Source organism: Leptosomus discolor, chromosome 13, assembly GCF_034619465.1.
Source record: "Leptosomus discolor isolate bLepDis1 chromosome 13, bLepDis1.hap2, whole genome shotgun sequence".
NCBI lineage: Eukaryota > Metazoa > Chordata > Aves > Leptosomiformes > Leptosomidae > Leptosomus > Leptosomus discolor.
In genome coordinates, this window is record NC_141403.1 from 20,315,304 (window position 1) to 20,327,416 (window position 12,113).

General features: G+C 44.9%; 1 protein-coding gene across 1 annotated transcript in view; it reads right to left on the minus strand.

The window, feature by feature from the left end:
* NPC1 (NPC intracellular cholesterol transporter 1) overlaps window positions 1–10,988 on the minus strand; it is a 27,957-nt gene extending 16,969 nt beyond the window's left edge. The window contains exons 1-5 of the mRNA XM_086472545.1: window positions 10,905–10,988; window positions 3,665–3,787; window positions 2,340–2,446; window positions 1,623–1,798; window positions 557–724 (exon numbers count right to left, since the gene is read on the minus strand). Coding sequence (XP_086328671.1) covers window positions 557–724; window positions 1,623–1,798; window positions 2,340–2,446; window positions 3,665–3,787; window positions 10,905–10,988 — 658 coding nt within the window. The remainder of the gene's footprint in view (window positions 1–556; window positions 725–1,622; window positions 1,799–2,339; window positions 2,447–3,664; window positions 3,788–10,904) is intronic.
* Between the last annotated feature and the right edge of the window lie 1,125 nt (window positions 10,989–12,113).

The window sequence follows — 12,113 nt, forward strand, 5'->3', positions numbered from 1 at the left end:
GTACGAAAGCCCCTAGCCTCTATAAAGAGTAGCTTTTCTTGGTCTTAAGCTGAAGAAGCCACTGCCTCTTCCACAGCAGGTACTGACTATTTACAGTTGTCTACTAAATAAATGACTGGTCATGTTTTACAACACTTCAGTCTGTAAAACTAATAAGCACATAGTTCTATCAACCCAGCAATGATTTGTCATCCCTCTCATCTGTTCAGATTGTGAAATGCGTAACCATTTCCTTACAAAGCAAGCAGCTGATACTTACTTCCTTAAGTATCAGCTGCTCTAGTTTCCCAAGGAACACAAGCTATTCAGCTGCCTAAGCTCAGTCCATCCCTTAATAAGTCAGGGATCTATACAGCAAGAAACTGCATACAAAACAAGTGAAAAGTACAACTTCCAAGCAGAAATCAAAAGAGATAATCAGTTTATCTTACATTGCTTTGAAAGCCTCCAACTGCAGACATTCACTGCTGGGCAGCTGTTTAACAAATCAGTATACTAGCTATATCACACAGCCTTTGACAGAAGCTTCAAAGGCAAGGATTATTCAGTTTCTTACCTGAAAAGATAGGAATAATGCTGAAAGGAGTTTGTCCGTTGTCTTTACTAAACATGTACTCAATCCAGTTGGTTGCATTGCAGTCCTTGACATCCTTTCCGCACAGCAGCCCCAGTGCTTTAACGTTACTTGACGGAGCCTCCACATCTTTGCAGGCATTATACATTGCTAGGAAGAGTGCACAAAGACAGCAGAGTCATTAAACCAATATTACTATCTGAGTGAGCATTCCAAGTATCTCAAATAATTACACTCACCAAGTTCAAAGAACATGCTTATACCTTTCAAGAGGAAACATCTTAAGATAGTTAAATAATGTTTTCAGTTGTATTTACAGTATTCAAGGTTGCAATGCTCCTACTCTGAGCAGGCCACCTGAATCTGCATTACTCTAGAACCCACTTTACTGTTTGAGAGGAAACAGTACTTAAGATAAATTTCCCTTCAGGGAAAGTTATGACAAATATTCAACGTACTTTTGACCTTTAGGCCATATGTGACTTCCAAGTGTCTCATGACTTGACTAAAGCTTACTGCAAAAAGTGTACAAAGACTGAATTAATGCTTCAAGCTTGCTATAAAAACAAAATACAACCCAAATTTAGAAAAAATCTTTGGGTTTAACAAAGGACTAAAACCATCCCTTTCAAGAGGAGTGAGTGCCTCTTAAGAGAGCCATTGTAGCACACTGTGTACAAACTACTATCATACTTGCCAGACCGTTTCAATATCAGGTAGGCTCTGGACATTCAGCACTTGCCAACAACTATGTTTTTCTGAAGTTAAAGTCATCAGGGTTATCAGCTATTAACCATTTGTATAGACACCCAGCCTCAGCTGAGTCTTCAAAACCACTGTTATTAACAGTGTCAGTGTAATGACTCCTACCCAGCCACAAGTTAGCATCCCAGCAGTTTTGAGGGGGGACCTACTGGGACCTATTTAATGCCTCAAACTTCAGAAGACAGTCAAGGAGATGTTTTCTTCCCTCCCAATTCTTCCTGAGAAAGCATTGGTCTTGTTACCTTGACAAAAGTCTAGACAAATTAACACACTGTTTACTCACCATTTGAAAAGCTTTCTCCAATAAAGTACTGCAGCTCTGTAATGCTACTTTTGTTCTCTTTTAAAATTGGATCATAATAAGGTATGGTGCTCGTAACATTCAAAAAGTCAGACTGATTAGGACTGCAAGTCAGTTCACAGAAGAGGTTTATCAAGTTGTAAAAACACGATGGACATCTGGGTAGGAAAGTCAATGAACAGCAATCAATATAAGAGGTAAAGATGCAAGGCATATCTGATTTTACCTACACAGCAAGTGTAAATATTCTGCTCAGAGTGATAGAACAAAATAATTAAATTCTGCAAGTTTTTAATCAGCAATACAACTTACTCACTAGTAGCATCAACATCATTCACTATCAAAATTGCCTACCTCAAATAGCAGATACAAGCAGCATTTGAAGGAAAACTGCTGCTAGTAGAAGGACTTCTGTTAGAATGAGAAGACTGAACAGTACTTTATGTCACCCTCTTCTGAAGGCTTCATTACAAATACAGTAGCTTGAGACAAACATTTACTCCACCAACTCACAGACTGCAAGTAGTTGTTTCATTAAACCAAAGCCTCCTGATATGGATGAGGAAGTCTTTCCAAGAGGTTACTCCAACAAGCATTTAAATGAAATTACCACCTTTTCTACAGTGTACTTGAACAGAAGAGTCTTAATGTGCTTTCTTATTATGGTACAAAGCTCCACTTCGCCACTCATTAGCATACCTGGACAGAAACTGCAGAGGCAGCTGCAAGTTGTTTTTCAAAGTCTGAAGCTGATGAACGTCACAGCAAGTGCTAACGTTGCCAAAGAATAAACCTGGACAGAGTTCCTTAAATAAAAACAGTATTGAGATCAGAGAGGGAGGAAGGAAAAGCATGTTTAGGACTTCAGAACTCATTATAGTTATGGGTTCTGCTTCAGCATATTTCAGAAGACAGTAGCTGTTGCTGTGGGAGATGCATAGAAAAAAACATCAGTCTAGCCAATACGATTCTTTAGAGAAAGAGAGAAGAATAATTTCTTTTATTCAAGACATCACTTCCTTTTAAAAAGCTTCTTCAGATGATCTTTAGTCACCAAGGTCTATATATAGAAAGATAATGGTATTTTAGAGTCTATTAGTAAGAGGACAACACATCTTTATCCAAGTTGAAAGTATTCCTGCAGCTTATCCTCTAGTATACCTTCTGGATAGTATCAGATTCTAAAGTCTCAGAAGGCAAGCCACTAAGCACAGAATCATTGATTACCTGCAAGAGCTATTTCATAGTTCAGTTTATAGAAGGGACAAATGCATTTAATACAACTGACAGTAACATAGACCTGTATATTAAGTCTTCAGAAACAGTACAAAACAGTAGTTAGCTAACCTAACTAGCCAAACTAGTGTCTATCTCTACAGATACTTCACACTTTAAAGCTTTGAACTATCACCTGCCAGAAGGCAAATCTAGCAATATCATCCTATATTGTGCATCGAATACACAGACTCTATTTTGACTGTGGTTCTGTTCACTTTGACAGCTAAAGCGCAGATAAGGAAATATCGTCTCACACTAGGCACAGCTACGGAGACCGACCTTTGCCCAAGTTTGCTCCACTTATGAGTGCAGTTACTGCCTTCCTATTAAAGGGATCAGCAATGATCATCTGAAGGAAACCACAGTTTAGCCATGTCCTTTAGAGATCAGAAGAGCCTGTGGAATGTATTGTAGTTTGAAAGAGTACTAAAAAACCCAGTCTGACTAAAGAGTGCTCAAACCAGTAAGAAAATATGCAGGAAAGTGAAACAACCCTATATTTAAGGTTATGTTTGTGAAGGCCTGTAATCCCATGTTTCGGATACTTCTTGTATTTCTGAATAGAAACTGAGGTATATGACCCTTACATAGCTGGGGCTATGAGCTATACCGGAGAAATCAAAGAAAATCTTTCAAGTTACGATGAGAAAGCCCAAGGTCACAGTGCAGGTCCAACAGAACCCAACACAGAACTCTAAAGTGTAGAGGAATTATTTTTCAGCACCAGACCTCCCAAAGCAGCTCACCTGCATTAAGTCATAGCCGTCCTCTGGTAGTGCTATTGGTGGTCCATCATAAGCACAGTTGTATCTCTTGTCTTCAGAAGCGACTCCACATTCCCCATACCAGACACACTGTTGTGGAAGTACCTGATCCACACGAGATAACTGATTAACTGCAAGAAATAGCTGCCAAATTCCTCAGCTATTGTAGAGTTTGTGTGCTACCATTCCAAAAATCATTTGCAATCCAGGTTAGACAACTTCCTGCTAATTTAAACATCAGCATGTACTCCGTAAAACACCCCTTAGCAAGAGCATGTGTTTGCCAGGTGCACATCACCACTGATCTGCAGCTCAGCCCCCCACCCCTCCTTGCCCAGCCTAGAAGCAGGCAGTGCACTGTCCATAGTTAAGATCAAGTGTAAGAGTTACTTAGGAAAAACCTAAATCAATACTTGAAAAGCATCTCCAAATATAAGGTGATGTAGAATAAAATTTTCTTCATGCAAGACAATGCATAATTAGTGGGTTAAACTATCACTTTAGAGCATGAGTCAGTGTACGTGGAGGGAAGAGTGTTGCTTATATGGAGTATTTCAGTTCCTCCTGCCACCTTTTAATCCTTCTTGCAAGCTTTCAGTGACAGACTGAGGAAGCAGCTGCATAAAGAGGATTCTGAAACAGAACTTCACAGCTCTGCAGTCACCATAGAATGCCATGTATTGTCACAATCTCAACGGATAGTCTTCATCACTGCTTTCAAGCCTAAGCATGGAACATTTAAATGGACTTACAGTGCTAAGTAAAAAGAAAAATCTTCAAGACTCATTTTAAAGATGTTTTGATTTAAGAGACTACTGAAAATTTCAGAAATCTGTTCTTTATTATGTGCATAAAATAAAGGAAGTTGAAAAAGGACAACGGCACCTTGCAAAGCTTCTATTTTTGTTCAGCGGTACTGACACTGAGACATCTGAAACACTAAACCCAAATATTTACTCTGAAAATGAAAACGTTTAACAGAATAACAAGTTATTTACAGCAAAAGCTTTAAGAGAGCTCCAAGGTTTTCCTACGCACCTGGGCTGCAAGTGGAAAGCAGACCGGACAAACATTTACTACGCTTCTGCCAGCTCTGATCAGAAGTTTGCACAGTACAGTTTGAGAGATAACTGACCTATCTTTATCTCCTGAACAACCTTGACCTAGCATTTGTAGAAACACCATATGCTTACACTGCAAGGGCCGACTGCTTTGTGCTTGACCATGAATAACACTGTTTACTGACCAGGGAGGCCCCTGAAAGGCTCTATTCATAGGGCCCAAGAGCTACCCAGAACTACAACCCCTCCACACCACCACTGACAGTTCTTCACAAAGTACCTCAGGTAATCATCAGGGACAATAACCATCACCAACTTACCTGACCCTGTTAGAACTGTTTTCCCTTTAACTTACCTAGGCAACACGGCCTGATTCAAAGTTACTCACTATAAACCAGGACCAAAAGTCAGTTTAAGCACCATTCGATCCAGATCACCATTGCATTTATCTACTCTAGCATTTCTTCTAGCTAAACCTGTAACCAGCTGCTAACTATCACCATATTCTTACATACAAGTTGCAAAGCACCCCTTAAGGTTGCACCTGTAAACACTGAATATTTAACACCAGTGTAAGCCAAAAAGTTAAATTCCCATAACTTGGGGACTCTTTACAGAAACTACACTGTAAATTTATTGATGTATCAAATTAATCTAAGAAGTCAACACTTCTTTGATGCAAATTTAGAAGTCACTGTCTTCATGTCTGCTTCCTCACATCTGTATACCCCAGTTTTAATAGCAAACAATCTCCTAGTGGGGAAACAAGATGGTTTAGTGTTCATATGTACCAGTGTCAGAAATTAATCAATCATCTCTTCAAGAGGAAGCACAGACTCACTGCTATTCTTTCACAATGGCAAAGAATCCTGAGCTGCGTACTACTGTCCGTGAGAAGAGAATTAGACTTCAATATCAGGCTGTTTTGATGTTTAGTCTAGAATGGTTTGTAATCATGCTTCCTATGAACACTTTCTATGCTTCATTAAATCTTGTTACCTAACACTTCTTAATTTTTAAAACCCACAAAATTATCAACCTACTCTTTTTCAGAAAGACACAGCTTCTTCCAGAGTGGAAAGTGTGGTAAAACTGGTAATGCAGTTATCAGTTACAAAAAAAAAACCCCAAAAACCCCAAAACAAAACCAAAAAAACAAACCAAAAAACCAACCCAACCAAACAAAAAAACCCACAAAAAATACCAGGGCCCTTGTTACATCGAAAAAGTAAATTTCAGCTAGCCCATCAGGCTAGGTGGTTTAAAAACAATAGAACTATCTGTACTTCAAGGTAACACTTCCTGGGTTATAACCACACAGATACAAAATTAAATACAAGCTGTGTTATGTCTATAACTTTACCTACAAGGCTTTTTGCCATAATTTTCAAGACAGAACATGAAGCAACTTACTTGCACATGACACTTGATCATGCAGCAAAAAATATTCAGCTAAACACACAAGAAAAGAAAGCAAGATGAGGTATCTTGTGTTAGTTTACACTTGTAATTTGAATAAAGAATTTAGAACCATATTGCTGAAGATCCACATTGGTAAAACCTACGACGGAAAAAACATGTTTATCACTCAAACTTTCAGCCTGTTTAGAAAAGCTGAACAGATCAGTTACTTTGAACTACTAGAAGAGCACTTAGACCTAGAACTGCAAGTTTGAATACTCTATTTCAGTATTAACATCAAAAATGAGATTTCAGAGACAATCTAAGATTAGATATTTATGCCATGACATAGTAGAATCCACTAATCAAAGTCTGAATTTATTTCCTGGACCAGTAAGCCTTGGTGTTCCTTGTTCTACAGTGGCTGAACCAAGTCAATAAGCCAAAACCCCACCAAATCATTCGAAGTCAGTAGCCTAAAGTCACCAACATAGCTCTTGGACATTAACAGGCCGATAGCATGCTCATCACCGAGTCAGCTGCAAAATATGGGAGAGGGCTGGTCTGCCAGGGTTCAGACAGTATTCAGGGATACTATGAGTAACTCAGTAACTACTCTATTACCACTGATAAGATATAGCTGGAAGTTCTTCCCTAAAAAACCCTCTAGTAAAAGCTAGATTAAGTTACAGAATAAGTCAAGCACTTCGCTCTTTCCATTCTTCCAGAAGAACATTCCTACACTGGTAGGAAGAGATAGGCATGAGTAAGCGTGGTTGTAAACAAGTCACAGTTAACAAAGCTACTGCTTGCAGAGTCAGACTCTCAAGTCACTTCAGATTTGGGTGAACAATCATCTTCCTTAAATGGGTGGAAGCCCTCCTAACCCCAAAATTAACAAAGAAATGCTGTGTTGAGTGCAACTGCCTTCTAAATAAGGCAAGATACTCCATAAGACTAATACAGCACTGTTTGTTTGATGTTTTTAAATAAAAGACCACATTACTAAGTGCACCATATTTTAAAATAGGACTTTCCCAAGTACTTTACAAAGCAAGAGCAACACAGCCTCAGATTAAGGCTGTTCCCTCCTATCCCTAGCACAGCTTAGTGCACTGCTGGCAGTACACTAACACCAGCCTTCAGCACATCCCCAGAGTTCAGAAAATTCCTACTTCTGGTAGATTTTATCCTGTCTGAAGAGAAATTTTACCTCAGGTCAGAGCTCCAGGAGCCCTAATAAAGCACTCACACGTGAGCCAATATGGGCATTTCATGACTATTAGCATTCTACAAAGGTTTTGTTATGGTTTTCTGGTTCCCGGGCATTACTATTTGTTTGTAATAAGACTAGTGTCCGAACAAGTCATAAACACATTTACTTCAGTCCAAGTTTCTTCAACTGCATGTTGAAAACAAACCAGTAATCCTCAATGCTTCCTGCAACATTAGCCATCACCAACAATGAATATGTAGCTGTTAAGCAGACAAAGAACAATGATGTTGTATATACAGAAACAGCAACTATTTGTAGTCTTGCAAATACCAGATGACAAGTAAAAATTGTTTGGCTCTCCAAATTAAGATTACTAATGTATGGAAAAGGCAACAGCATCAGATACAGCCGTTTTCCCCTTCCTTCATCTAGGATGGTACATCTGGGATCTTGTAGGGCAAGAAGGAAGATCCCAGGAAACAGCACACTCTTCCCCCAACCCCCTTAATATCTAGTCCACATCACACTTAACAGCTGAGATTGCCCACTAGGTTGAGAAATTGAGTCCTAGGGAAATACAGTACCACATCATCCTTAATAAGGGGCAAGACTGGCTTATGGAAACAGGTGACCAGGTCAAGTTTGCAGGTCTGCCCCAGAAGTTGCACATTACCTCAGAGCCCTTCCTATGAGAGGAGGAAGTCCCTGGACTAAAGGAAACTTTGCAGGTTTAATTCTTCCTTTGTCTCTTTCAGTAACTTGTTCAGAGGCAGCCAATTCAGAGACAAGCTCTGTCTGCCAAGTTCCCCTTGCTCCTTTGCTCACAGGCAAGGGACTGTTCTCTTTCAGACAGGAAGATCATTAGCTACTCCTGGTCAGGCAAAGCAAGCCCCAGTTCTGGAGTTAACCAAACACATTCCACAGGAAAGTCAAGGTCAAATAGGAAGAAAAAGTTGCAATAATGGTAACACTTCAGTATCTGTGGGAGCAAGCTGGTGTTAGCTGACAATGATTTGTTGGGAAAATACACACTTACTGCATGCATGATCAGAAAGCAGAGGGCCCCCAACTAGCAGCTGTCTGCAACTAAGGCCATCTGCACCAAAACACCTCTGAAGCCCTGCAGGGGAATCGCAATAATACTGCACAACACTTGGGATTGTTTTGTCTACTGCCCAGCAAAGTACTATTCAGTTCTACCAGTCACTCCCTTCAGCCATCTCTCCCCTTCTAAGAAGGTTTCCTCACTTTCCATCCAGAAAGACTATGAACAAGTCACTCCTGATTTTCCAGGATGTAACTTAAGGGGTTACTGTCCTGTTCCGAAGCTACGCTGCCATCCCTGCCAAGCAAGCTGCTCCACACAGGCATTGCACAACGTTGTGACCGAGGTCGGGTGACACTGCGCTGGGGGCCACTTGGCAAGTCTGAGACAGGGCAGCACCTGCCATTATCATCTACCCACAAGACTTCAGAAACTCAAATATATCCTACAGCTTGGGATCCCACCTGCTGATAAGAAACCTGTGTCCAGCCTTGCTTAGCCACTAATTTGACAGCTTGTGTTTTAGGATAATTGTACAAGGATCAACTGAAACTGCTGCCATCTTAATGCCATCCAGTATGTGAGGATGTTCATAAGAGAACAAGAACAGTTTTTTCAAGACTTCATCCTCCTGTAAGTCCACATTCAGAAATGGGATTAAAGGAGCCAACATTTTCAGTGTATTTCTTAGAAGGGATTAATGGGCAGTCATCTACCAACTAGTAACAGGTTAGCTGGCAAAAGTCTTGTACCACGCGTTGTTCGGAGTGAAAGATACATCCTAGACAGGCTGAACCACTTCATTGTGGAAGCGTACATCATGGAAGGATTGCAAACTGAAATGTCACTCTAGTCCACTGCCTTCTTTAAAAAGAAGAAACAGGACGTATGACACTTTGGTTTGTACACATCACAACCGAAAGCACAGAAACATTACGCTACCAGAACATTTGAGGGAGAACAGCTTCACCTTCACAATGCTTCTCTTCTGCAAGCATCTAACAGTATATAGGCTCAGTCTAACTGAAGGACCAGCTTCTCTATGAAAGATATCAAGGTCCACTTTGTGGAGTATTAGGCTGTAAATAAGAGTTAATGGCAAAAAAAAAAAAAAAAAAATTTTGCCTTCTTACATTAGAAACTGAAACCTGCATGGATACAGTAATTTTGCAATGTTTACTTCTTATGGACCACAAAGCCACATCCCTCTACAGGGATCCCCTAAATCTTAGGGGAACTTGTTTCAAGCACCTCTAGCTCAGTATCCTTCTGTCACCTAAAGGAAAACAACTCATAATTTTCTTACCAGCCTAGGACACACCTCATTGCTACAATACGGCACCTCCTTTCAAAAATATTCCATAAAGGAGCGTTGGTAAGGTGTCAAGTCCATAACCGACCCACATGGAGATCATGAGTCACTACCAAACAATCAGCTTCTCCAGTGGTAACAGCAGAATGTTCACAGTCTTTAAAGGCTGTTTGAAGAGGGTATGAGAACAGGAGAACCTCAGCACACACACGCAGGATGACAAACTTGTGAGTTTAAAAAGGGTTAAGCATCAAACTTAACCTAAAAAGTATGTTTTCAAGTTGGTCAGAGAGGAAAAAAAACCCCAAACAACACAACACTAAGGCTTACAAGACACTCCTTGTTTATCCAGAGGAATGTGAAGTATCTCGCTCCTATCTTGGACTACAGCACAAACAAAACATGACCGAGAAGAGAGAAGTGAAGGTTCCACAGCATTTTTTTCCTGAAGTATCAAGAAGTTCAAGTTACTCTAGTCCTTAATTTTAAGGAAGCATGTAGTCTTAATATTGGCACGCCAATACACAGCTGCTCTCACTACACACAGACTATCGCTTCCAGGAGGCTGTCACCTCGCACAAGAAACGCTCTGAGCAAACCGAACCAGACACAGAGGACACCGGCAAGCCTCTGCACGGCCATGTGACCGCACGGCCACTCACATACACAGGGCATTGCATAACCAGGGCACACCACAGGCACAGCTGCTGCCGCACTAAACATCAGGGGACTCGCACCGGGCACCGGCTGAAGTTCGCCGAGCCCCGGCCCACCCGCCTTCGCGCCGCGGGTGCTCCCGGGCCGGCCTGCTGTGTCACCGGGCTGTCCCGCACGCCTGCCTCCCTCCCGCCCGGCACCGAGTCGAGGAATGAGGGAACGGGGAGGGAGAGCCCCGCACCGGCCCAGCGGCCTGACCCGCACCCGGCGGCTGACGGGACAGCCGCCTCCCTCGGGCAGTTTCCCCGCCCGGGCGACACAACCCCCCCCCCCTCACACACCGGCTTCAGGAACGCGCGGGGAGCCGCCGCGGCTCCCCCCAGCCCTGAAGCAACCCCCGGGGGGAACCCCGCTCCTCCACGGCGGTCACCTGCCGCTCCCTCTCCTCCCGACGGTGCACGGGAGGCCGGCCGGCCTCCCCCACCGCAGGCACGGCCGCCCCGCGGCGCCCTCCCCGGGAGGGGACTCACCCGCACGGGCGACAGAAGCAGCAGCAGGAAGAGAACGAGCAGGCCGAGGCCGCCCCGCCCGGGGCTGCCTTGCGGGCTCCCCATGGCGGCGCGGGCAGGAGCGCGGGGGGCCGGCAGGGCTCTCGGCTGCAGCACGGAGAGGCGGTGAAGGGGAGGCGGGAGCGGGGGAAGGAGGAGGAGGAGGCGGAGGCTGGCAGGCAGCCTCGCCCGCGCAGGTCCGGAAGGGCCGCTCTCGCCAGGCCGGGCGGTGCCGCCAGCCTCACCGCCGGCCCCTTCGAGGAGCGGCGGGAGGGCGGAGTGTGGGGCCGCGCCCGCGCCCGCGCTCGCCGCCGCCGCCGCCCCACCCCAGGGCGCCGCCTCCCTCCGGCGGCGGGGCTGCGCCTCACGCCACGGCCGGGCCGCGCCTCCCGGGGCGGCGGCGGGGAGCGCTCTGCGGGGGGCGGGGGGAGGTCGGCCGAAGCGGTGCCGCTGCGGAATGGAAAATCCGGCCTGGGCTGCGCCGGCAGCCGGTGAGCGGCGTTGCGCGGGAGTAGTTAATAAACATCAAAGTCTCTTTGAAAACGCGGGCTTTGACAAAAGCGTCTTGATCTCGCTTCAAAGTTACGAACTCGTGATTCCCGAGCATCAGCCCCACGGTCCGGTGCGCCGTGGCGGCGGAGCTGCCCGGAACACCGCTCCCGAGCGAGGCCGGTCAGGCTGGGGACACGCTTCCCCGGGGCGGGTGCGGCGGGAGGGTGCGGCGGGCAGCGCCGCCCCTGCGGCTCCCCGCGGCCGGCGGCGGGTGGCCTGACCGGTGTCGCGATCAGCCGTTTTGGGAGGGCCGATTGCGCCCTGCCCCTTGGTTTGGGGTCAGTTTGTTAGGGACCAGTTTGGGGTCCGCCTGGGGGGAGGCGGGCGCACCAAAAGCGGGTGAGACACGTTCCCATGCGGCCTCCCTGTGATTTCCCCGCCGCTTTGCTGCCTTCGCGGCCCGGTGGCGCACCTTGCGTGGCGGGAATGAAATAGGAGATTTGGCTGATCTTGCCGTCTGCCGACGACATGCGCGCTAGTTGTGGTGTCACAGCTTCACGGGCTGACGTGTTGGCCGGGGACTTCTGGAGGTCCGACCTAGGCCAACTTTCTGCTGAACGTCGAGTCCAGTCAGATCAGGCGCCCGAGGGAATTGTCCGGTTGTGTTTTGAATACCTTCAGAGAGGGAGATTTCACAGC